At 44.6% G+C, this 26,807-nt stretch overlaps 1 protein-coding gene across 2 annotated transcripts in view; it reads left to right on the plus strand.

Annotated features, from left to right (window-relative positions):
- The first annotated feature begins 16,976 nt into the window (after positions 1-16,976).
- LOC121327552 (ATP-binding cassette sub-family C member 4-like) overlaps positions 16,977-26,807 on the plus strand; it is a 97,498-nt gene continuing 87,667 nt past the window's right edge. For both annotated transcript variants that reach the window (XR_005951577.1, XM_041271635.1), the window contains exon 1: positions 16,977-17,197. Coding sequence is in view for 1 of the 2 variants with exons in the window: in XM_041271635.1 (XP_041127569.1) it covers positions 17,124-17,197 (74 nt within the window). In the remaining variant the exon portion in view is untranslated. The remainder of the gene's footprint in view (positions 17,198-26,807) is intronic.

Here is a 26,807-nt window from a genome sequence, read left to right on the forward strand (position 1 = left end):
CAAATTACACTTCAGACATGTGTTTCACAGAATTGATTTGCATGTAGGAACATCTTGACATGGTTCAGTGAGTAGCATTTCCCAGGTCCTACAGTAGAGGCTGGAAATGTCATAAACCTACAAGACACTGAATCAACAATGCAATTATTGACCTGTTTGTTTTACTGTAGAATAATTTTTCATGTTGTTTTTAGTCTTCTTTATTTTTTAATGAATGTATTTTTGAAAACATTTAATAATTAATAATAATGATGTATTCCATGTTTAGGATGGTTTTAAATTAACTATACATTTAATGATCCTTTAAATACAAAGTCCAGTGGTGAAGTGTGATTAGATTTCGAGTCTTACACAAACTTATGTAAGATAGCCAATGACTCAACAGTTTTGAGGAATGAAAATCTTTCATTTGGGTTCTATGAAAACATTATGTAACACAATTTTTGTTCCTGGGTAGTAAATGTTATTTCCTAATTGCTTATGCCTCAAAAGTATAGAAAATGGATATTATTCCCCACAAACTTTGCTTTTGTGACCAGGACAGGTAAATTTCAAAATATCACTATTTCCAATGGGAAAACGGGCAAATGTGTATCTTTTCGTTCACATAAACTCAAAAAAAAACAACATATGAATCCAAATTAACATGTATTTATACTAAAGTAATACAAAAATTACTACAAAAGATTTAGAAGTGAGTAGTTTTTCGAGATTTACGATTATACTGTAAATTTACAGTATAATCGTAAATCTCGAAAAACTACTCACTTCTAAATCTTTTGTAGTAATTTTTGTATTACTTTAGTATAAATACATGTTAATTTGGATTCATATATTTATGTGAACGAAAAGACACACATTTGCCAGTTTTTCTATTGGAAATAGTGATATTTTGAAATATCACTGTCCTGGTCACAAAAGCAAAGTTTGTGGAGAATAATAACCATTTTCTATACTTTTGAGGCATAAGCAATTAGGAAATAACACTTACTACCCAGGAACAACAACAAAAAAAATTGTTACACGGTGAAATCATACTTAAAATTTGATTTTATTAGAAAATCATTACTTGCACATACAGAGGGTCCTCCTAATCTGGTGACCAAACAATAATTCCCTGGCAATACACAGTCCCAAATAATAAACAATATCCGCCCCACAATAATACAAACACAGTCACCAGTCCTAGGTGTGTGCAGTAGTGCTCGTGGTGGGTGATAAAAGTTTATATCTGTGACAAGGGTGAAGTGTTATCCGGTTTAATGCTGACCCTTGGCGCCAGCTCTGGAACTGTGTTAGCTGTCTAGTAATGTACAAGACAAGATGAGACAATTACAAACAAACAAAACACAACCCTCACGATTCAGTTTCTGGTTAGGGTTTTACAGTCCTTCTTGGTTCTATTCACAAGAAACCAAATGCGAAGGAACAGATTATGATTCACTGTCCCTTTTTATGCTATCACACATGACCCCTTGGTAAACGAGTGTAACCGCCTCTCCAATCTGCGGCTGCCATGTCTTTCCCTTCCGGGTCAATACATTATTGCATCTGAGTCTCGCCCCCTTCCTGGCTGGCCGACTTCCCTTGAACCCTGGGAAACCACTGTCAGGCCAGCCCATCCAAGGAACTCTGCTCTCGCTGCTTAGCGCCCTGTGATGGGGGTGCAACGGGTCGGAGCTGTGGTCGATCCTCCCGATCGCTGGTGGCGTTGCGCAAAACGGGACGAGACCGGCGGAAAGGCAAAGGTCGAGCCGTCCGAGAACTCCAGAAAGATCACCCGCTCCATTCAAATGCGGAAGTCCGCGGCCGCTGCACCAGGTACCCCAGTCAGGGTTACTATGTACGCCGATTGGGTACAGCGGTGACCGGGGCCAAGGCTAAGGGCGGGGTTGGGCAGTATTTAAAGAACGAGTACGATCTGTGCTCACTCTGTCAGTCCTGGGGTAACAGCAAAAGGAGACGTGCTGTTGAATTTACTGGCGTGTGTATAAAGTGTGTTGTGTTCACAGAGACCGGAGACGGCTGTTCCCGGAAGAACGACCGGGGCCATGATACTAAACCCTGGCCAGGACCGGGAGCCCCCTAGAAGCCAGCACAGGAGCGCCAGCGAAATATTTGTCTTTATTTATAACTTATGCTTTAGTGTGTGTGCACGGGACTTTTGTTAGTTTTACCTTTTGATTTTCACCTCCTCCTTTATCATCGTTGGTACTGGTAGGGGAATTTATTTTGACTATTTTTATTTGTTTTTCTTTTTGTTCTTTTTGGTTGGAATATTGGTCAGTGGCCACCTTCGGCCAGATAAATAAAAACCCTGCTGCAGGGAAACCATACAAGCCTTCTGAGTATTTTTGCCAGTCCCATCACCACCACCACCACCTGACTCAGCCCACCAACCTCCCACACGCCCTCACATGTTGGGAGGGTGATTTACAACCAAGAATCATTGTATTTCTGTGACACCACTTTATCCCACTCATATTATATGCTTGAATGTCTGAAGAGATTATGGACCCAGTTACCTATCCCTCACCCATCTCTTCATTCATTTCTGCGTACTTACAGGTTAGAAAGTACATAGAAACAACTAATCAAGTAACCTCCAAAATCACTGTGTCACTAAACAAACAAAATACTACTAACTACTACAATACTAGTACTAGTACTACTGCTACTACGACTACTACTACTGCTATCAATAATAATAATAATAATAATAAAAACTTAAAACTCAGTTCAATTATTGCATTCATGTTTCCTACATTACTTTGCATTACGTTCCAGAAGAAGTGTATAAATTTATAAGCCACTTAAGCTAAATTGGAAATAATGGACTTATGAAGTTATAGGATTTGTCTTATAACGAACAGCCATGTAACTGGTTTATACTTGCGCATTAAGCCTGATATCATTGGTGAAAGAAGGATGAAAATACAGAAAATGTTGTGAAATGTTTGCTGTTGCCTAACAGGAGAACAATTGCACCAACATCAGTGAGCTGGCAAGCCTGAAAAGTTATCTTATATTGTTATTTTATATTATATATTACATTACATTGATAAATGTTTTCTTCATTACACAATTTCTAGCCTATCGCAGAGCAGTTCTGATAATCTACAACAGCCTTTGACTTTCGTAGATAAAAATAATCATCCCTTCAAATTCAAAATCAGCCTTTCCAGAAGGCCCCTGAAAAGATGTGAAAGGTGAAAGCAATAACCATAATATGTGAAGAAAAAGGGGCAATAAACAGAACATGCAAATAAAAATAGCTGACACATTAAAATGGGCCAAAGATTAGAGGCGGGCCAAACGCTAACATCATTGATTTAATACTGCTCTCACTGTGTCAATCCAAGTATAGATTTATAAACACAATAATTTATAAGCACAAAAAAAATGATTCGGTACATAAGTGGTCTACAAGTCAACTTTTTTCATTCGACTGCTAGAGAACCAATCTTTATTTGATTCCCCTTGTATACATTTATTTATTTATTGGAAAGCCCACTTTTGTACTTCTCAAATAAAAATAAATAAACACGTCAGATGGTCTGATCACTTTATTTAAAAGCATAGGTCTGCAATGTATTCATTACCACAGTAACGGTTTTTACTGTTATTTATTTTTTACTACCAAAGTAGCCTAGTATGGCACATCTGGGGCTACCTTGGTGAATAATTAGACCATGAAAACTTAGATCAGTAATTCAAACTAGTCTCACTTTGACATGAAGGGATGATCAGATCTTTTCTGAATTCAGATCTTCTTAAGATCTGCTTTGGGTAAAGTGCATTTTCTGGATCGCAATGGGATCACTCACAAGACAACCAAGTTAAAGATTTTGGCTTTCTAAAAAAGCCAATGGGGTTGAACCTAGTACAATGGGGTCGTATTTTGGCTTGGGATCCGAACATATTTGCTTAATTTTAGACTTCGATAGTCTATGACATGAACCAGAAACATCAGACCACAAAAGCTAATGGTGCGAAAAGTATTGTATTATTATAATTATCATATAATTATTGTAAAACTTTTTTTTATAGAGGAACAAAGTCAGATACTGTACACTCAGAATGTTGCTAGTTGTTGTTTGTTTTTGTTACTAATACCAATGATATGTGAAAGTCATGGAAATATTGTTTTTTATTTTTTATTTAAGACACAGCGAAGATGTGGGCATGCCAGTATTAAAGCATTGTGACTGGCCAATAATGATTTATAATATTGTAATTGGAGCACAGAGTAAACATCAGAAAGGAAAAGAGTAATTAAAACATATTTGAGAGTTATTAAAAATGTACAGTAACCATTACAAGTACTGTAAAGCAAACAGATGTTAAATTGGGGAAAAGTAAGAAAAACATAAAAATAACTCCTTGGTCTTTCACTGTACAAGGGACACTGATAGATGGTTAATAATAAGGCTCTAGTTGCAGTCTTGCTAAGTCTCTTTTGCTAAGTTTAGATGTTATTTTGCCTGTTTGATCTATTTGAATTCTCTCCCCAAGTTCTGCCATTTTTCATTCATTACCACACATTGGCAGACTGCCAGTGATTCACAGTGTATTCCCTCTCATGAATACAAAGCTTATAGAGGATATTTTCCATGTGCAGTGTCACTGATTGCCACCATGTTCCAGCATCACCACCCACAACGAAAGGCATATGTAAAAAAAAAAAAATACTTGAAATTGAAATTGAAATTATGGAAATGTAGATGATATAAAGTTCCCTGTGATGGGGGCTTTAAAATATAATGATGACAAATATTAAAATTATAACAATGTTGTTTTTAATATTGGAGAAAGTAACTGCCAGAGGGTTCAGTCCTTTGCTATGATTGCTCTTTTTCTCTATAGTTATGATGTCTGAAATGATCCCATCTCTGCACAGTACAGTGACGTGGGCACATATGCATTAAAGGTTTTGATGTAAAATGACAGACAGGGTTCTATGTGAATGACTGAAAACAAGTATGGTATTCAGATCCACCAATGTTGAATAGGTCCTTGTGTTTTCCACCTCTGTGATGGAAGTTCAATTAGTAAACACAGAACTGGTGGTTTTCTCAACTCTGAGTGGCTCTAGAGCACAAGGACTCTTTTACAATCCTGTAAAGAGAAATTCTCAGATTGGCCTAATGTGGATTACATGGGTCAGTAGTTTCCTCATTGGTACACCTATGACTTTAACGGGGCTAATCTGCACAGAGCACAGTCATTGGTTGTGAAAAGTTCTTGGCAGGTCACGAACACCTCTAGCGGAGCCAAAACAGATCAAGGGCAGAGACAGATAACAAGCTAAAATATTAAACAAAAAAACAAGAAACAAAATATGACTCTGTTATTTCTATAACTGTAGTAAGTAATAATTGTACACAGCATGCCAGATAAGCTATGTACTGTTAGTTTTAAACATTTGAATTACATATGATATTTAAATTGAATGCGTGAAGAATACACATAGCAGTTTTGCTGCACATCTTGGGTTCACATATTATCAAACTTTTTGTACTAAGTTGGTTAAGGAAAGGGAACTTTTTTATTGTAAGACCATGCTTTTTTGTAGTAGTTCAAAGTAACATTACAGTAAAAATGTAATTCTGTAGTTAATGCATAGCCCAAGTTAACAATATGTACAGTATGTATTGAAAGTACCCATGAATTCAAGGTGATGTTGCCAAAATACAGTTTGCTCACATAGGGGCTGCTGTAAGGATAGGCGCAGTGCAAATAACTGCGGCTGCAAAATATAAATTGTCTAGAGGCTAGGCAATTATTTTGCACTGCGGAATATGTAAGCTTAAAAGCAATGTAAGTTACTCAACACACACGCAAATAATGAGCTGCAATCATGATAATGATTCACAATCAGGGCCACCTGTCCATCTGACTATTTAGAGGCCGCACTTACAGTCCAGAGGTGAGTTAGGAGTACAGAGAGCAGTAGACGCTGTATGAGATTTGTGGAGCAGAAAAATCAAATCAAATTAAATCAAATCAAATTAAATAAAAAATATGTCAGAGGAAGGGCAGCAAAGTCTTCTTGGTGCACGGAAAAGAAAAGAAAGTGTTTCTGAGGAGGAGCTGAGAGTGTTTCCGGCTGAGGTCACTCAGCATTAAATTGAGTTATTTGGAAAAGCCTCAGCCAACATCAGTTATACCATATGGTCCTCTGTAATGGAGAAAGTCAATGCTATCAATGTTACCAGGAGGACAGCCAACCAGGTCATGAAAGTGTGAAATTTAGCTATTAATGTCTAGGATGACCTGTGGAGTGAGAAGATAACGCCTTAGCACCGCATTTTCCGGCATCCCAAACAAAGTGACTCCGGGTTTGAATATGAAGGGTCTTCTTCATCTTGCCCTTCTTCTCCTCCGATGGTTTTCCTGCCTGTGTAGTTAACAAGAGCCAAGCATCACTGCATCAGGAAGTGAACCACAGCAGCCACCCTTTGCCATTGAAAATGCAGATTTTAGCTACAATATGGGTGTTTTGCAGCCACAAATTACTTTGCATGTATCCTTATATCAGCCCCAAATTGGAGAGTAAATTTCTCACTGACTCAAGACCTTATCTGGAGCCCTGGTTGCCAGTGACTGATGCAATAAGTAGACTGTGTCACTGTATGGCTGTAAATAATTTAATTGTGAGAAAATTCATTTACATTGTAATTGTACAATGAACAAAAATATAAACGCAACATGCAACAATTTCAAAGATTTTACTGAGTTACTGTTCATATAAGGAAATCAGTCAATTGAACTAAATTCATTAGGCCCTAATCTATGGATTTCACATGACTGGGAATACAGATATGCATCTGTTGGTCACAGATACCTTAAAAAAAAAAAAAAAAGGGTAGTGGCGTGGCTCAGAAAACCAGTCATATCTGGTGTGACCACCATTTGCCTCATGCAGGCGACACATCTCCTTCGCATAGAGTTGATTGTGGCCTGTGGAATGTTGTCCCACTCCTCTTCAATGGCTGTGCAAAGTTGATGGATATTGGCGGGAACTGGAACAAGCTGTCGTACATGTCGATCCAGAGCATCCCAAACATGCTCAATGGGTGACATGTCTGGTGAGTATGCAGGCCATGGAAGAACTGGGACATTTTCAGCTCCCACTAATTGTGTACAGATCCTTGCGATATGGGGCCGTGCATTATCATGCTGAAACATGAGGTGATGGCGGCGGATGAATGGCACGACAATGGTACACGGTATCTCTGTGCATTCAAATTGCCATCGATAAAATGCAATTGTGTTCGTTGTCTGCAGCTTATGCCTGCCCATACCATAACCCCACCGCCACCATGAGGCACTCTGTTCACAACGTTGACATCAGCAAACCGCTCGCCCACACAACGCCATACACGCTGTCTGCCATATGCCTGGTACAGTTGAAACAGGGATTCATCCATGAAAAACACACTTCTCCAGCGTGTCAGCGGTCATCGTAGGTGAAGTTGGTTACGACGCCGAACTGCAGTCAGTTGAAGACCCTGGTGAGGACGACAAGCACACAGATGAGCTTCCCTGAGACGGTTTCTGACAGTTTGTGCAGAAATTCTTCGGTTGTGCAAACCCACAGTTTCATCAGCTGTCTGGGTGGCTGGTCTCAGATGATGACGATCCCGCAGGTGAAGAAGATGCATGTGGAGGTCCTGGACTGGCGTGGTTACATGTGGTCTGCGGTTGTGAGGCAGGTTGGACGTACTGCCAAATTCTCTAAAACAACGTTGGAGGTGGCTTATGGTAGAGAAAGGAACGTTTAGTTCTCTGGCAACAGCTCTGGTGGACATTCCTGCAGTCAGCATGCCAATTGCACGCTCCCTCAAAACTTGAGACATCTGTGGCATTGTGTTGTGTTCCAAAATTGCACATTTTAGAGTGGCCTTTTATTGTCCCCAGCACAAGGTGCACCTGTGTAATGGTCATGCTGTTTAATCAGCTTCTTGATATACCACACCTGTCAGGTGGATGGATTATATTGGCAAAGGAGAAATGCTCACTAACAGGGATGTAAACAAATTTGTGCACAAAATTTTAGAGAAATAAGCTTTTTGTGCATATGGAAAATGTCTTTGATCTTTTATTTCAGCTCATGAAACATGGGACCAACACTTTATATGTTGCGTTTATATTTTTGTTCAGTATATGTCACCAAAATGGACATTTCTGCCACTTGACACCACAATTACCAGTTTTATATCCTATTATGTTCTGTATTATATTATTTCTGCTTAGGTCATTATTTGCCACGATTACTAACTACTCCAGCAAAAAATGCTTTTGAAAAGAGTCTTCAATCTGGGAAAGCATAGCAGTGTGACCCACAGTGCACTGAAGCATGCCCAACACTAATGCACTAATGTACTTAGCATCTCACATCAGGGGGTGTTCCCATTGTTCAGCTTTTCTTTTGGCTGTTTTCACAGGATTCACAATTAGAAAGGGATGTTTACATAATGTGATCATCTACTCTGTTATACATTTTATGCGGGAGATAAGATAATTAGAAACATTCCCTCACAGGACAAGTTGTGTCAGGATATGAGTTGCTGACGACAGGTTGCTTTTCAAAAAGTGCCAAAACCAGCAAAATAATGGAGCTTTCTGTCTGAGAACCTTATGTAAAGCAGAGGATGCAACCTGTAAATTACATTAGCTGGCACAGTCATGTTTCCACTGACCTAATGTTGCATTCACCTTAGTCTTTAAAGTATTATACCTTTTGACATTTGCAAGTGAAATTGTCTCTGTAACAATAAAGTGATGACAGTGACCTGTAGTTTTCCATTTTATTCAGTTTTATCTCCTCACTACTTTGGACATTTAAAACAATCATGTGCAACAGTATACCAGGCATCTAGTCTTAACACTAGAACTATCGAGCATGCATACATACCTAGAACTACCGCAGCTGTCTTTTTTACGTTCTATTATATAAAACGTTAGGTTACTTACCATAACCCTGGTTCCCTGAAAGAGAAGATGACCACCACTTACATTGGTATGGGATATTCCTGCCCTTCGGGTAGGCTTTGCTGAGCTCTCTATACCAGAGCTGCCGAAAGGACCCTTCCTGTGATGACACACTCAGTCCCGCCTACCGAGGGAATAAAGCTGTCATTCACAGGAACATCCTCCTCTTTTCCATCAAACCCATGATGGTGACCGAAGTGACCTCGCGGGTGGTGGTCGTCTTCTCTTTCAGGGAACCAGGGATAGGGTAAGTAACCTAATGTTCCCTTTCAATTTGAAGACGACCACCGCTTACATTGGTATGGGATAACGTATACCAAAGCTGTCGCAAGGGAATGGCAGCACATGATGGACGCACAACACAGCCTAACCCAGAGGTTAGTGGTGAGAACTTATACCCTGCAGCATAAATGTCGGACATTGAGGCAACTTTGAAAAGGGCCTAGGATGTAGCCAAACCTCTAGCCAGCACCATCAAGCGCAGTTGAGACTGTGTCCACAATCCAGTGTGACTGACGCTGCTTAGAGAGGGGCTGTCCTAGGGTCCGTGTTCCATGACAGACAAAGAGCTGGTCAGATTGAGCAGAGCAGAGCTCTTGTCCTATGCATGTAGCATCTCAATGCCTGTACTGAGCAGAGGAAATTCATTCTCTCATCCTCCTTAGAAGTAAACGGAAGGGAATGAAAAGACTCCTGTTCCACAGATTGGTTGATGTGGATGGCTGTAATCACCCTGGGGAGGAAATACACAAATACGCAAATACGCATGCAGGAGCTGTGTACAGACAACGCCTGCAGCTCAGTGATCCGCTTAGCTGAGGTGATAGCCAAGAGGAAGGCTATCTTCATAGACAGGTACTTCAGCTTTATGGAGTGCAAGGGCTCAAACGTGGCCTTTGTGACAGCCTCTAGTACAACATTACGGCTCCATTCAGGGAGAACAGTCCTCCTAGGAGGGCGTATTCGCCATGCGCCTTTAAGGAAACGGGTAGCCAAAAAACGTGCACCTGGAGACACAGAATCTATGGCGGCATGGCAAGCAGAGACAGCTGCTAAATACACCTTCAAGGTGGAAGGCGATCTTCCAGCATCAAGCAGTTCTTGCAGAAATTGCAAAATGACTGGCATAGGGCAAGTAATGGGGTCATGGTTCCCAGCCAGACACCAAATTTGAAAATACCTCCACTTGCAGGCATGCAAAGACCTAGTGGAGTCTGCCCTAGTGCTCTGCATCATTTCCACAACTGGGTCTGATAGCCCTAGGGCTAACCAGTGATCCCTTTCAGGGGTCAGACCCATAACTGTAACCTGCATGGTTCTGGGTGCCAAAGAGAGCCTTTCACCTGACTGAGGAGATCCAACCAAAATGGAATCTCACAGAGTCGAAAAACAGGGTTGACGCACACTGCTCCGGGAATGTGCCTCGCCCGTAGGGGCAGCAGATTCCTCTGAGTCCATATCAGCAGCTTGAAAGCTATGCGATGCAACCCTGGGGACTGTAGGCCTCCCTGGTGGTTGACATATGCCACCACTGTTGTGCTGTCCGTTAGGAGCAGCACTGGGAGGAAGTAGTGGAGAGCAAGGAACACTGCTTGCAACTCCAGTATGTTTATGTGCAGGGATGACCAGTTGTCCGACCAGGATCTGCTGACTCCTCTGCCTTTCCAGACCACTCCCCAACCCCGACTGGAGGTGTCTGTCATCACCACTTGGTGGTTAGTACTACTCCCATTTGTACACCTTTGCGCAGGTCAGAGGCAACCCTCTACCAGCGCAGGGCTGCTGAGCACGCATGGATCTGGTCAGCTGATGATATCTGTCGCATTTGGCATTGAGGTGAAATGCACTGAACCACGCTTGCAGCGGACACATGAAAAGTAGACCCAACTGAATGGCCAAGATAGCTGCGGCCATCAGACCCAGCAGTTTTTGGCACAATCTGAGGGTGACCTGTGATCCCTGTTGAAACAAGAAGAGGCACTCCTGTGTAGCTGCAACCCTGTCGCCCGACAGGTATGCACGCATCGTAGTGGAGTCTAGCCAGAGCCCCAGGTACGTGGTGCACTTCTCTGGTGTGAGCCGACTCTTTGCATCATTTATGGTGAGGCCCAGCCTGACCAGCTGCTCTGTCACAACCGTCGTGTGGGGCAGTGCTCGCTCTCGTGACTGGGAACAGATCAACCAGTCGTTGAGATAGTTTATCACTCTGATACCCTGCAGCCGCAGGGGAGCCAGGATAGCGTCAACCGTCCTTTGAGAACATACGTGGAGCTAGGGAGAGAGCGAGTGGCAGCACAGCAAACTCATACATGCATCCCTGAAAGGAAAAGCGCAGGTACTTTCTGTGCTCTGGACGAATGGGAACATGAAAGTATGTGTCCCTTAATCCACGGTGGTGAACCAGTCGCCCGGCCGGACGAACAGGAGGATGTGACAGTAAGTCAGCATTTGGAACCTCCTTTCTTTTAAGAACCCATTGAGGAGCCTCAGGTCCAAGATGGGGCGAAAGCCGCTGTCTTTCTTGGATACCAGAAAGTACCATGAGTAGTACCCCTCTCTGTGGGAAATGGGGTCTACGAGACGAATGGCTCGCTTGCACAGAAAGGCAGACACTTCTTTCTGAAGTACTGAGGCTTGCAGAGGGTCTGTCATGAAAGTATTTGTGAAACGTCGAAAGGGAGGAGGTCAAAAACAAAACTGAAGCGTATAGCTGTTTTGCACGGTTGCGAGCACCCAGGAGTCTGAGGTGCAAGCATGCTAGTACTGCAGCTGTTGTGCCAAAAAGGTTGGTCTGAGGCCGACAACCTTCAGGAGCCCTGCTCGTGCTGCCGAGGATGGAGCTGGGCAGATTGGAGGAAGTATTTAGGGTGCTGGCCCCGAAAACATCTCCTCTGACGCTGGTTTGTGGACTGACCATGACCTGCATTCCCTCTGCCTGCTTGCTGGGCTCGGTTACCTGCTGGTGTGCCCTGAAGGAGATACCTTAGGACTGTTCGTGTGACAGTTTGAGTCTGTGGAGCTCGCCAGCGGCTCGACCCACCCCATGCAGAGGCACAGGGAGGGAGAAATGCGGCCATCTGGCGGGACGTCTTGCTTTTCGGTGAGATCTTTGCAAAATCTCCTCCACTGGCCCAAACATATGACCTGGGAATGATGGACAGGAGGCGCAGCTCCGTGGCCACAGGCTCGTGGAGCGGGCAGTACACCATCCAAATACGCAGTAAGCACACTCGCTGTTTTAGCCAAGTGAGTTGCCTGCACTTCTGCTGCATATGCTTGCTTTAAATGTGTCTCCGTCACTGTGCATTGGAGGTTTGGCTACCTGGGTTTTTAATGAGATAACCCACCGGCAGGGCCTTAACCAGTGCCACGATGGGGGAGTCTACTGGGGGGGAAACCCGCCAGGCCAAGCTTATCCGTGCCTTCTAAGGAGGTGCAGGCAGTGTGGCCTGCTTTATCACACTGGGTCCTGAGGTCAGGTGGTCCCAGGAGGAGCGTACCTCCTCCAAAGAATCTGGGAAGGCCGGGAACCTCGGGGGCGGGGAGCCAGCGCCTGCATCCGTGAGATGGACTTGTGTGGTTCAGTCGCTGGCGTCCAGGGGGCCTGCAGGAAAGCTGCAGCACGTCCCATGAGTGCCGAAATGGAGCTGGACAGCTGGGTGGTACTGGCTTCTGTGACACTCTCAGAACTCGCATCTCAGAGGAGATAAAAGCCCCGTCACCCAAGGCCACTATGGACAGCATGTCCTCCTCTACCAGCTGAGACGACCCTGCCTGTGGCACCTGTCTAGCCAAGAGCTCCAGGACCTAGGTCATCTGGGCCTTGAGGTTCATAATGTCTCTTGCCTGCTTAGAGTGCTTCACCCATTTCGCTTGTGGAGATGGAGAGCGACTGCGGACGGCCTGTGCATTGGGAAAACCCAACAGGGCTCCCTGGGACAGGTCAGCTGGGGCACTCCCAGCCGCTGGCAAGCCGGCCATAGAGGACAAGGAGCTCGCCCTTTTGGCTCTCTCTAGCTGGGCCTCCTTCAGTCGGGGCTGAAGGGCCTCACAGACACTACATGCCCCGTCCCTCTCGAGGGCCATGGTTGCATGTGGTTCGCCCAAGCAGATCATGCAGAGGGTGTGCTTGTCCTCCTGCGGGATGCTAGCATTGCAGGCCATGCAGGGATGAGACCCCAACATAGGCCTGACCTTGTGCATCAGTACTGGGGCACTGCTTACACTGCGTCGAACACTGGAAGTGTCAGCGTAGTCTGTACAACCACTGGTGTTGCAGCAAGGGTATTAACCTTGTGCACCTTGTGCCGAGTACCCTGTTACACTGGGTACTGTGCAGCAATGTGTGTAGGTTGACTAGTGCCTACGCAACTAGCGCAACGTGCGCAACGTGCGCCGCATGCATTGTTTGCATTGTGCGTCCCAAGCGCCGTGCGTATCAGGTATCGTGCATAATCACACGTGAGTGGTAGAGGTATCAGCACGTGTGCACATGTGCACTGTGCGAAACAAGCACGGCACACACCGAGTACTAAGGGCACTAAGTGCACCGCGTATCATGCATCGTTGTTGTGCACTACCACTGAAGCACTGGGCACCGTGTGTCGCTTATACTAAGCACCTATGCCCTGAGATAATAGTATCACAGGCTAAGTGTGCGCCATGGCACCGCAGCACTGGGGAGGCTGCTACGCAATGTGCCTACCCTAACCGCGTGGTCAACACACACACACCTGGTCACTGTATAGCGTGCACCAGGGGAGAGGGGGACGCAGGCCGAAGCAGCAGTGGGTGAGTTTGAGCAGACAATAAACACGGTGAAATACAGTCCAGGTGGTGGGCCTGTGCAGCCAGCAGGGTCTACTCAAAGCGGGGATATGGCAAGGCCTAGCCCCATGGAGGAATTCGGGCTGGGAAAGTCACTCAACAACGGGGGTACGGCGAGGCCTAGCCCCGAGAAAGACATGTGTTCACAGGAGAGAGAGAGAGAGAGAGTACACTGTTTACAAGGCCCGACTCATCGAAGTGGCAGGCCTGTGTGGCCGTCAGGGTCTACTTGACAGCGAGGATACAGCAAGGTCTAGCCCCAAGGAGGGCACGTGTACTTTCAGGAAGAAAAGACAATCATTCATGGATGACTGCACAGGCAGTTGCTCACATACGACAGACAGATAAAAAGGAGCGGCCTACCACGCCAGCAAGGAGGCCACTGAAAGACAGAAAGGACTCCGTCTTTTAAGTCGTTGATTCCAGGAAAGTGGCAAGCTTTAAGTCCGATTTCCTCCTTTGTATTTTCCCATAATTTCTTTGTAACTCAGACGTTTTGATGTTATTGTTTGTTTTCGTTTTTGCAGCCTGTGTGTTACACGCGAGGGAAACCTGTTACAACACGAACACTGACACAAGATTTGCCGGTGTTGTTGGAAGGGGACTTATGACTGCAACTATAAAACAGTGGTTTTAGCAGCTCAGAGACGACTTTTGCCATGCAGCGGGAGCTTAGAATAGTGCCCGAGATTTGTTTGTTTGACTGTTTTATACAAGTGTTGTCTCTTTACCCCTTTATTTTGTGCCAGAGTTTGACTCTGCTAGTTATTCAATGGTCTCCAATCATGCAGCAGCTAGTTTGGTAAACTATAATTCAATAATGTTTTTTTCAAAATAATCACGCCTAATTCATTCTAACTAAAAAATATGTATTTTTACAGCTGTTGATAGATACAGTGTCTTGAAAAAGTATTCAGCCCCCATCCCTTTTTTTTTCACATTTAAGAGTCTCACAGCCTGGGATTTTGATGCATTAGATTGGGAATTTTTATTTGTGAGTCACACATTCTTCTTCACAGAAATAAAGAAAATAGTAAACAATAAAATAATAAAAATTAGAAAACTGAAATATAATCATTTTTTAAGTATTCATCCCCCTGGGTCAATACTTGGTTGAACCACCTCTGGCAGCTATTACAGCCAGTAGCCTTTTCGGATAAGTCTATTAACTTTGCACACCGTGATGGAGCAATATTTGTCCATTCCTCCTTGCAAAATTGCTCAAGCTGTGTCAAGTTAGTTGAGGAACGATGATGGACAGCAATTTTGAGGTCTTGCCACAGATTTTCGATGGGATTAAGGTCAGGACTCTGACTGGGCCACTCAAAGACATCTATTTTCTTCATTTTGTGCCACTCCAGTGTTGCTCTGGCAGTGTGCTTTGGATCGTTGTCCTGTTGAAAGATAAACTTCTTCCACAGTTTGAGTTTTTTGGCAGAGGGGCACAGGTTTTTATCCAGGATTTCTGTGTATTGTACGCCATTCATCCTCCCATCAATCCTGACAATATTGCCAGTTCCTGCTGCTGAAAGCATCCCCATAACATGATGCTACCACCTCCATACTTTAAGGTGGGGATGGTGTTACATGGCTGGTGTGCGGTGTTTGATTTGCGCCACAGATACTGTTTAGCGTTCAGGCCAAACAGTTTAACTTTAGTATCATCAGACCACAAGATGTTCAGACACATAACAGCAGTATCCTCTAGGTGACATTTTTTTAACTCTTTGCGGGCAAGGATATCGGTTTTTTTCAGCCAGGGCCTCTTCCTTGCCACTCTCCCATAAAGGCCCTTTTTGTGGAATACCTTGGAGATTGTTAATACATGAACATCATCGTCCATCGCAGCCACTGACTTCTGTAACTCATTCAGAGTCATAGTTGGCCTCACAGTAGCTTCCCTAAGAAGTGCCCTTCTTGTCCGGCAACTAAGTTTAGAAAGGCGGCCTGATCCAGGCAGTGTGGTGGTAGTTTCGTATTTTTCCCACTTCTGTACGATGGACTGCATTGAGCCCTGAGGGATGTTCAATGACTTTGAAATGATTTTGTACCCTTCTGCAGATTTTTCTTTTGAAAGTCTCCACCATACTGTGGGACCATACAGAGAGAGCGATATTTATCCTCACAGATTAATTTAAAGCAGGTGCTCAAGGCTTTATAGATCATTGGGGAAAAATCCTAATTTAATCTATTTCAAATTCTGAATCTGGGACTCTTAAATGTGAAAAAAGGGATGCGGGATGAAAACTTTTTCAAGGCACTGAAAATGTCTCCTGTGGCTATTCAAAACAAACTCGAAGCTCCGATGTTCAGCAGCACTAAGCCAAACCCACTGTTTTTACTGAGTCAAAATGACAGCTGCGGTAGTTCTATGTATGAATATTATATCTCCATATGTTTCTGCAAACCTGGGTCTACTGATGGTTCCAGATGTTTAATATATATATTTAGGAAAAGTAAAAAAAAAAAACAAACACACACACAGGTGCCTAGCAGCCAAATCAGTGGAGAAAAACGCATTTAAAAAACGTGATATGCCAAACAGACCTGAGGATGGTACGAGGCACGTCTTCATGGAAAGTTTTGGGGTACTAATCAGTACAGACATTTGCTGTTATACTGTGTGCACGATTCATCCTGTAGTTTAGACGGATGCTGTTGGGTGGTGTTGCGGGCACCAAAATAAACTACAGCAAATAAAGCTGGCAAACATATTCTAGTTTATTGTGTCAAATGTTCATGCGAAGTTTCATCAAGTGCTGCGCTACAATGGAAAAAATGTCAGTGAGAACTACTTTTGCATTCTCAGCACATGGTTGTTTACACACATTAAAAGGTGAAAGGAGACGCGATTCTGTTCGACTACAAGTGTTAAATGCACAAATTAGCAGTACAATGCTCTCTGATCTTCAAAAACAAATAATGTAGAATAATTAAAATATCAAATCAATACGGTTATATAATACGTTGCACATTATTACAATTGTGCTGCATTCTTTGTCTCCTGCATGCGTGATTAACACGAAAGCGGTTATGCGATGATCACATTTGGAGCCAATCAAAGTGCGTTGACAGTTCTCCCTCGGTCATCTCAGCCAATCTCTTAGATGGGCGGAGGTACTGTGCTGCAAACTGAAGTGTGGAACCACATGTCTGGATCACAAGTACAGAAAGAAATGTATTGCAGCAGTAAGCTAACGTTAAGGACTCTCTTGGTGCGTTAGCTACAAGCTGCTAGAGAAAATAGCTGCTCTGAAATTGTATTGACACATACTTTAAAGACAAGAAATCACCCCGTTATGGAACCACTACACAAAGACGAGAAGCCAAATCCATTTGCTACTGCTGGTGTCTTTTCCAAGATATTTTTCTGGTAAGCAAAAGGCAAGTCAGTGAGCCAATTCTAATCTATATTCCTAGCTCATCTGTTTCTTATTTGGGTATAATTGTCACAGTGGAAATACTGCACATATAAATCGTTAGATTGTGTTAGTTGGAGTTAAATACATTGACACAGTCTCTTATTTTTGCAACTTTCAGTTTTTAACACTTGATGAAGAATGAATGTCGGTTGCAAGAATAAACTGAGTTAGACTTGTTGTGAACTGAATTATTTTACAAAGGTTACAGTGGCTCATTGTTAACGTTAGTATTTTTCCTGTTTTTGAAAAATCCTGGTCTATAGTAAGATCTCCGCCTCAGCTTTGCACTTCAAAACACAGTGTAATGAGCTGAAAGTGAAGCTAGAGCTACCGCCCTCTGTCGGACGGCTTCGGGACAATTGGTTTATAGACTCATTTGCATACACAGGAGCAAAGGATATGGAGAGGTACTTGCGCTGTTGCGGGGTCCTGTTCACCGATTACACCGTGTAACAATTTTTTTTTTTTTTTTGTTCCTGGGTAGTAAATGTTATTTCCTAATTGCTTATGCCTCAAAAGTATAGAAAATGGCTATTATTCCCCACAAACTTTGCTTTTGTGACCAGGACAGTGATATTTCAAAATATCACTATTTCCAATGGGAAAACGGGTAAATGTGTGTCTTTTCGTTCACATAAAATCAGAAAAAAACAACATATGAATCAAATTAACATGTATTTATACTAAAGTAATACAAAAATGACTACAAAAGATTTAGAAGTGAGTAGTTTTTCGAGATTTACGATTATACTGTATTTACTACCCAGGAACAAAAATTGTGTTACATAGTGTTATTATCCAAAATTATAAATGTTATTCTGTTAAAATTAAGTTTTATTTTCTGTTGTTGTTCCTGTGCCCCTCTGTATCTGTCTGTGAAATGTAGGTCAGTCACCGTCATGTCGCCGTCTAGTCTGTGTGTACCCCTTCCCCTCTGTGGGTCGTGGTAGTGGCTTGATTTACACAGTATTTTTGTTTTGAGATGTGCTGCCCTTGTAAAGTTTGCTTGGATTTGCATAAAAAGCTTATCTGTTAAAGATCCATTGTGGTTTTTTCTATATTTTTTATTGAACCCATGCAAGCATGAACGTATTGCGCTTACCTACCTGTTGTCGATATGCTGAAGTGCTATATGTATTATTCTTAACTTCAGAGAATGATCAGTTTCTTGTTTCAGAAAATCAGAAAAAGCTAGCATACACAAAATGTAATCTAAAACAACAAATGATGTATGTTGATTAACGTGAGATTAAAATGATTAAAATGATAAAAGCATGCTGTACATTGTACAACATTGGTCTTCTCTAGTACAACCCGGTCCTAGCACGGTACCGGTACACGGTAATAATTGTAATTATTACACACGTGTCTAATTATTTCACCTAGGGAATGAGACATGACCTTTTAGTAATCGACTAACAAAGTCTCTTTAATTTCAGCGACAAAACCCAGGACTTGTAGTTAATGTTTATTGTGAAAGCTGTATCTAAGATATTGTACAAAAACCAGCAGCCAGTCTGCTAAATCTCTGTCTGAGCCATCCAGACACAGCGTATTAAAAAGTTGTGCAAGACGTAGCAACTTTGCAGTTTTATTAATTCTGTATTGCACACAACATGCCAGAAACCTTCATCTGGTCAGGATTGCAGCATTAGAAGAAACGTCTAGGTTCTAGTTCAACAGCATTTGAAATTGTTTAGTATTGTTAGACAGCAAGGTTTCCCACTTTTGTTTGAGAGCCATTGCACTTCTGGATGCTACTGTACTTGCAATTGAAAAAATGGGGTTTCTGTGCCAATATGACAGTTTGCAGTAAGTAAAGAGTAAGTCTGTCTGGACAACTGTTATGCTAAAACTAAAAGGTTGACAATAAAGGTGTCTGACATATGATTTAACATAGTGTGGCATTCAGCCTCTCCTTTGAAGGAGCTGAGCAAGGCCAGTTTGGGTACTAATGTATAGTGAATACGTGCAGACCTATTGATGTATCTAAAATATCACTGAAACATGTTCCTTCTGCCCATGCTCATCTCTAACACAACATAGAACAGTGCAGTCAAATCTGCCTTTAGTTTCCTTTCAATTCGAATGACAACCATTACCGAATGGGAAGAGCCTCTCTGACCGTCAATCACTGAGCATATATACAAAAGCTGCCCTATCAGGGCCCTGCTGTGAGGGATTTATCCACAATTTCAAAATAATTCACGGTAAAATCATGCTTCAAACGTGTCTAAAAGAGTGCCCTTGCTTTATTGTCATGTCAGTTCTGACTAGAGCTGGTTTCGACCCCTCTGAAAGAGATTAGCGAGCTGCTGTTGCTCTTCTCACTACACAAAGCCGTGTGGAGAGCTGTTGTGGTGCTGTAATGAGACTCCGTGGGCTTGCTGCGTTGTCCTTTTCGGCAGTTTAATTGGGCACAGCGAACAAAAAACAAAGACAGCTCGGGCCTAGCGACCCTCTCAATCCTCGGGTGTTCCTAGCATGGCTGCGCTTGCCCTCGGCGACCACGCCAATTGAATCGACTGCATACCCCTGCATCGACCGCGTTTTTTCCCGCTGATCGCGGGGTTGAGAAAACACCGCCTACCTGGTCCCGATTGACTCGGCAGCGGTGTAAACATCTTCAGCGCCGCCTACAGCTCGGCACCGACCTTGGAACAGGTCCACACGGCACCGACTGTCTCAGCATCGACAGCGCTTTTCTCGGCACCAATTTTATTCGGCACCAGTGAACCTCTTCAAGGCCGTCTACAGCCCCGCACCGACCGTGCTACATATCGGCATTGACCTCGGCACCGACCTCTTGGCACCGACCATGCTCATTTCAACGCCGATCCCAGTACTTATTAATTCGGCACTGGGAAATAGCTTTGAGGCCATTTACAGCCTGGCACCAACCGGATTGACCTCGGCGCCGATCGACTTGGCAACAACATCTCTGCACAGACCACGCACGCCTCGACGCCGACCTCGCCACCGACAGTGCTCGCCTAGATGCCGATCCCAGCACTGACTGATCGGGCTCCGGTGAATCGTTTTAAAAAGCGTCTGCAGGCTGCTCATTGAGCGCAGCAGTTAAAAAAAATAAAAAAACTGCAAAGCATGTCGGTCCAGTCAACTGGGTCCTCTGCTGGTTTTCGCCAGTGTGACCGGTGTGGCAAAATTGCCCAGGCAGAACAAGCACCGATCCTGCGCCAGGTGCCCCAGAGCATGCGGCCAAGGCACTGGCAGGTGAGCTGGACTGCTCTCCATGTCGGAAATTCTTGAGGAGAACTAAGCGCCGGAGAGCAGACTTATCCCCAGCACAGTCTCTCTCCTCAAGCCATGGGAGAATGAGATCTGTGGTCCAAGAGCCTCCGCAGAGGTCGTCCAGGACCCCTCCCTGCTACAGTGACCAGGGAACCCTAGCACACAACTGGATCACCCATCCCTCCACCAGTACAGAGGGGCAGACACCTTTCAGGGAAGGCAAGATGGTCACTGCTGAGGCGGTACCACTCGAGGGGACGCTCACCAGGGGACAGGAGGTCGCCACGCAGGCACCGCTCCTCCTCCCCAGGGGACAGGAGGTCACCACATAGGCACAGCTCCCCTTCCCCATACAGGCGCCGATGTTCGCTGTCTCAGTCGCCTTGAAGGCACACAAGCTCGGCCGAGCGGCGCTTCACGGAGCTGGCGGAGACTGTAAGGGCCCAGCAGACCATGCTGGAGACCCTACTCTCAGGGCAGGCTGCCCCCTACCACCAGGCAGCCCTAGCTCCCACAGTCTCGTTCCTCATCCCCTCTGCATAGACCCCATAGCCCAGGCGAGCTGTTCTTCATGGCGTCCAGGTCGGACGTATTGGACCCAGCCACCTCCGTCGGCAGGCCACAGTGGGGAGCATCCTGCCGCCTTTGCCACACGTGTCCCACAGCATGCCCTCCCCTTATGCTAGGACTTCCTGGATTTGGTGTGCTCCTCCTGGGGCAACCCAGCGTCTGCACCCTCAGCCTCCAGAACAGCAGAGTCTCTGCTTTTGACTGCAGGACCCAAGAAGCGGGCCTAGGCACATTCTCCACTATCGGGGACACGGTCACGGTTTTGGTGCAAGGTTCCACCTTCACCAAGGGGGATAAGGACCCACCCTGCCCATCAAAGCCTTGCAGGACAACGGACGCGATGCTGAAGAAAGCATACGCATCAGCTGCGCTGTCTGTGCGAGCAGCGAACACCATGGCCTTACTGGTACTTTACCAGAACCAGTTGGCGGAGAGGCTGCAGGACAGAGTCACAGAGGCAGACAAAGTGGTGCTCCAGACGGTGGCAAAGGCGATGACTGACCTAATAGGGGAGTTAGGTCAGGCATCAGCGAGGTCGCTGGCAGCGATGGTCGTGGAGACCGAGAGACCGTGAAGACCGTGAGCCTTGAGAGGTCCCACAAGGCCACAGAGGTCACCTCAAAGTTTTCGCACCTTCCAGCTTACAGCCAGAGTCCAAGGTGGCATGCACAGTCTGCTGGGGTAAAAGGGTCTGAACACCACTCTCTAGCCCAGATTAAGCAAGTAAGCAGAGACAGGGCCAGCGGCAGGGGACCACTGCAGGTCACGGGTAACCGGTTCTCCGGCTGGAGACCGAGGCCGGGGCCTAAGAAAGACCCGCCCTCTCCCAAGCCCAAGGGAGACCGACCTAAGACTCCTGGGTGCTATCGACTATGAGACATGGATATGCTCTACAATTCTGCATAGGTCCACCACTCTTTAAGGGTGTGCTCCTCACTACCGTCGAACCAGCGAGGGCGATACTTCTTCAACAGGAGATCGCCAGTCTTCAAAGGAAGAATGCTGTTCGCTTGGTAAATTGAAGGTCAGAATATATCAAAGGTTGTTGGGGCTGATGGCAGCCGCCTCGAGAAGCCTTCCACTAGGGTTGGTGAGAATGCGCCTGCTTCAAGGCTGGGTGAATACGCTCAAGGTGCACCCAGTCTGAGACCGGTACCGGCTGGTGCGAGTGTCCAGACAATGCCGGAAGACACTGGAGTGGTGGCTATGTCCCGGCAATCTGCGCCTTGGATCCCCTCACAGAAGGGAAGTGGTCACTACAGACGCCTCCAGCCTGGGCTGGGGAGCGGTCTGGAATGGGAGAGGAATAAGAGGCCAGTGAAAGGGACTTTGGCAGCAAGCGCACATAAATGCACAAGAGCTGCAAGCAGTGAGCCTGGTGTTATCCCATTTTCGCCAGCAATTAGCTTACAAACGTGTGCTGGTCCGGACTGACAGTACCACAGTGGTAGCCTACATAAATAACCAAGGCGGCCTGCGCTCACCAGGCCTTCACCACGCAGTGCACAGACTCCTGTCCTGGACACACAGAAACTTGCGTTACATCAGGGCAGTTCACCACCCCGGTTTGGACAACAAGGCAGCAGACCTCCTGTCCAGAAGAGCTCCAGACAGCTCAGAGTGGAGGCTGCATCCTCAAGTGGTGAAACAGATTTGGGAGAGGTTTCAACCTGCACGAGTTGACCTCTTTGCCACAGCCGAGTCCACTCATTGCTCCCAGTGGTTCTCCATGGAGAGAGACAGGGGCCCCCTGGGAGTAGACTTGCTAGCTCACCCCTGGCCACAGGGACTATTGTATGCATTCCCTTCGCTACCATTACTACCCCTGACATTAGAAAGGATCAGGGTGGAGAGCGCACAGGTTTTGCTGGTTGCACCCAGATGGCCGAGACACCCCTGGTTTGCTCTCCTCTCAGACATGTTGTCAGATCAGCCGTGGCAGCTCCAACTGTGCAAGGACCTCCTGAGCCAAGTGGAGGGGCTATTATGGCACCCGAACCCAGCCCAGCTGCAACTCTGGGTCTGGCCGTTGAACGGAGCCGTCTATTCAGACGAGGTTTGCCAGATGCAGTAGCAGAAACACTACAGTCTGCTAGGGCGCTGAGCACTAGAGCCCAGTACTCATATAAATGGAAAGTTTTCCAAGACTGGTGCATTGCCAAAGGTCACTTGCCCGATTGAGACGATATTAACCTTCTTACAACACTTGTTTGATGCAGGAAAATCAGCGTCCACTTTGAAGGTATATCTGGCATAAATATCAGAGTGCCATGACAAAATTGACTCAGTGTCCCCTGGAGCACATTTCTTGGCAGTGCAGTTTCTTAAAGGGGCTTGGAGGCTTCATCCTCCCATGAAAAGTATGGTACCCAAATGATCTAGAACTGGTACTGCGGGCCCTTATGGGTCCCTGTGACGAGGAACTCCCCATCTATATGAACATGCTTGGAACTGGCAGGGAGAGGGTTAAATTTCTCCCTGCCAGAAAAACGTGTGAATGTGGCTGGAGCCCTAATTGAATAATTATTGATTAATTGGGCTCCAACCACAGGGGATAAAAGCCAGGGGAGAGGCCCTGTTTGGCAGTGAGTAGTGAAGTGAGTACAGTAGTAGTGTGCTGTGGTGTGTTTTCTGTTTGGGGTGTGGTTTTTTGTTTGGAGTTTGTTTTTGTATTTGAGAGTTTTGTGTTTTTAAAGAAAGTATTTTGTGTAGAGCCTGGAACCTGACCGTTTATTTGTAAGTTCATTTTGATTATTCTGTTTGAACCTCTTTTCTGTTGGCCCTTGTGCCTGTTTGTTTGAATTTTTTTTTTTAATAAAATAACTTTATTTTTAATCTGTCTCTGAGCCTCAACACTGTCATCCTGTCACAGTCCCCCATTTGAGCCCATGGCGTCAGCAGAATTGCGCTCTGTTTCCTTAAAAGTGGCATTTTTAATAGCCATTACGTCTGCCAGATGAGTAAGTGAGCTTCGTGCTCTGTCCATCGATGACACATGTATGGCTTTCATTGGAAGTGACTCGTGGGTAACATTAAGAACAAATCCATCGTTTTTGCCAAAGGTGGTATCCTCATTCCATATTAACCAGTCAGTGGTTTTGGAAACTTTCAGACCTCCCCTGCACAAGTCACAGGAGGACCGTAGACAACACATGCTATGCCCATTCGGGCTCTTCGCTGCTATTTGGATAGGACGGCATCCTGGAGACAGTCCAACCAGCTGTTTGTCTGCTACAGGTCTCTAGAGGTCAGGCCCTATCAAAGCAATGTCTCGTGCATTGGGTGACAGATTTGATACGCTTGGCGTATGAGCAGACGGACTCCCCGTTACCGGGGGACATTACGGCCCATTCTACCAGGGGCCAGGCAACTTCGTGGGCTTTCCTTCATGGCGCCTCCTTAGATGAGTTATGCAATGCTGCTACATGGACAGGTAGTCAGACATTTTTGCGTTTTTACTGCCTTGATGTTACAAACCAAACGAGACCCCCTCTGGGCTCTAGGGTTTTGCAGGCGGCATGCCCTTAGGCATCATGTGGGCTCTGATGCTATCGCTGTGGGGCTATACTGTCGGTAATCTGGAGCCACGACAGCTTTGGTACAGCTTTCCCATCCGGTAATGGTTGTCATTGGAATTGAAAAGGAACGTTAGGTTATTACCATAACCCTGGTTCCCTGAAAAGAGAATGACAACCATTACTCTTCGAAATCGTGTCCCCAGCTGACCTCTGTTTTCGAAAGAAAATGATGATGTGCTACTAGTGAGGACATCCCTCTTCAGCAGGAGGTGGGAGGGACTTCCTCCTCACAGCAGGGCCATGATAGGGCAGCTTTTGTATATATGCTCAGTGATTGACGGTCAGAGAGGCTCTTCCCATTCGGTAATGGTTGTCATTCTCTTTTCAGGGAACCAGGGTTATGATAATAACCTAACGTTACTTAGGCAATTGTAGGCAAAAATCACACAGAAAGTGTGTGATATAATGTTGGCACTTTCACACCTCAGACCTTCTACAAAACTATACAAGCTGCTTGTCTAACACTAGGTGTCACAATGACTTTCAAAGCATTTATCTGCTGAGCAATACTTACTTTATAGCTGTAGAGTAAATGATAGCTATATAGCACTAGAATATGGCAGTGTAAGTGAACTTGTACTGTATTAACTAGAGAATTGGAGGACTGTTCAGTGCTTTGTAAATAAAATACAGATTTTTTTTTTTTTATTGTGCAAACCGTACTGTTTACAGGACCCATTAATTTGCTTGAAAGGGTTGCCAAACATAAACAGTAGGTCCTTATACAGAGCCGACACAGTCTAAAGAAAACCAAGCACAAGAACTGTATCAAGTAAAACAAAAATGATGACTGCTGACGCTCTAGCGATATCCTTGGTTGGGGAGGCTACGCATATATGTTAGTTAACTTACTATTTATAGATTGAATATGATTCTAAAACAAACGATGCTGGCTGACTCTTTACCAAGCCACAACCCCTTGTAGTTGACTGCTATTACCTTAGATAACCAAGAGCTGGGTGTCATACATTACTACCTGAAGCAAGAACCATTTTCAACCAAAGCATTGCTGTCAGTATTTGTAAATATAACAGGTTGGACAATTTTCTAGTAGAAAATAGCCACATCATAGCTAACTGAAAGCTTTCAGACAATTAATTCCAGGTCCTGTAATTAAATACCCCCAATCTAATGTGCACTACACTGTTCTTGATGACAGTATTTTGGCATTTCAGAATGTCACAAGTTGTCTGAGTCTGCCAGGTGATGTTGAATTGGAAACTCCAAATGATGGGAACCTACTGTTCTCTGTACATCTATCTGCTGAGATGGTCAATTACTGTACTGGCAGAGGAACAGTCCCTGGATTTCATCCCCCTTCTTGTGTGTGTTAAATGTACTGCAGCAGTAAACTGCTGGTTTTAAAGCAGTGACATTGTTCATTGAATCACAAGAGCTTGGATTCTGACAGCTTTGTTTTTCTGATATCTAAGGGTTTATAAAGAGTGCCATGTGAATTCAAGTAATTGTGCAATACGTTAAAGTACTGAACACATGGCTACAGTAAGAGACTATATGATGACAGTATGGAAATTATTTTCCATTTGTAATATTTTGTAAATACCACAGGCAATAGCTCATTAATGGAAAAAAAAAAAAAAAAAAAAAATTAAAAAAAAATTTATTGTAGTGAATATTTCAGTATGAATATTATATAATCATTGTGATAAAGTAGGAGTATTACATAAACCTATAAAAGAATATTAGTACAGTATGTTTCAGGTGGTGTGGCAAAAGAAGTAGGAACAACTTTTAAACATGGTCAAATCTCACTTAAAACCTGGTAGATCCCACAGTGCACAGTTGCTTATTGTGCATGTACAGTATGATTCCCTCTGGGGATGCAGCAGAGATTGTCCTACAGTGTAATGATGAATCTAGATATTGTAAGAACCTTCTGTAGCTCAATTTACTCAGTTAACAGCCTGGCGGTATATGGAGGAAGCTGGTAAGTCCGACTATCTCTCTGTATGTCACAATTACATTTTTCTTTTTCAGAGATTTGGGACAGAAGGATGTTAGGGGGAGCGCCTCCGACTTTGCCCGGTTAATTTTGTATCCAGAGAATTTGGAGAATGCGTTCACCGCTTTTCAGTGGAATAGAGTTCTCTGGGTCGAATATGAACAACGGGATATCAGAGCTTATGTATTTATCTTCCCA

The sequence above is a fragment of the Polyodon spathula genome, chromosome 15 (genome assembly GCF_017654505.1).
Source record: "Polyodon spathula isolate WHYD16114869_AA chromosome 15, ASM1765450v1, whole genome shotgun sequence".
In the NCBI taxonomy this organism is placed as follows: Eukaryota; Metazoa; Chordata; class Actinopteri; order Acipenseriformes; family Polyodontidae; genus Polyodon; species Polyodon spathula.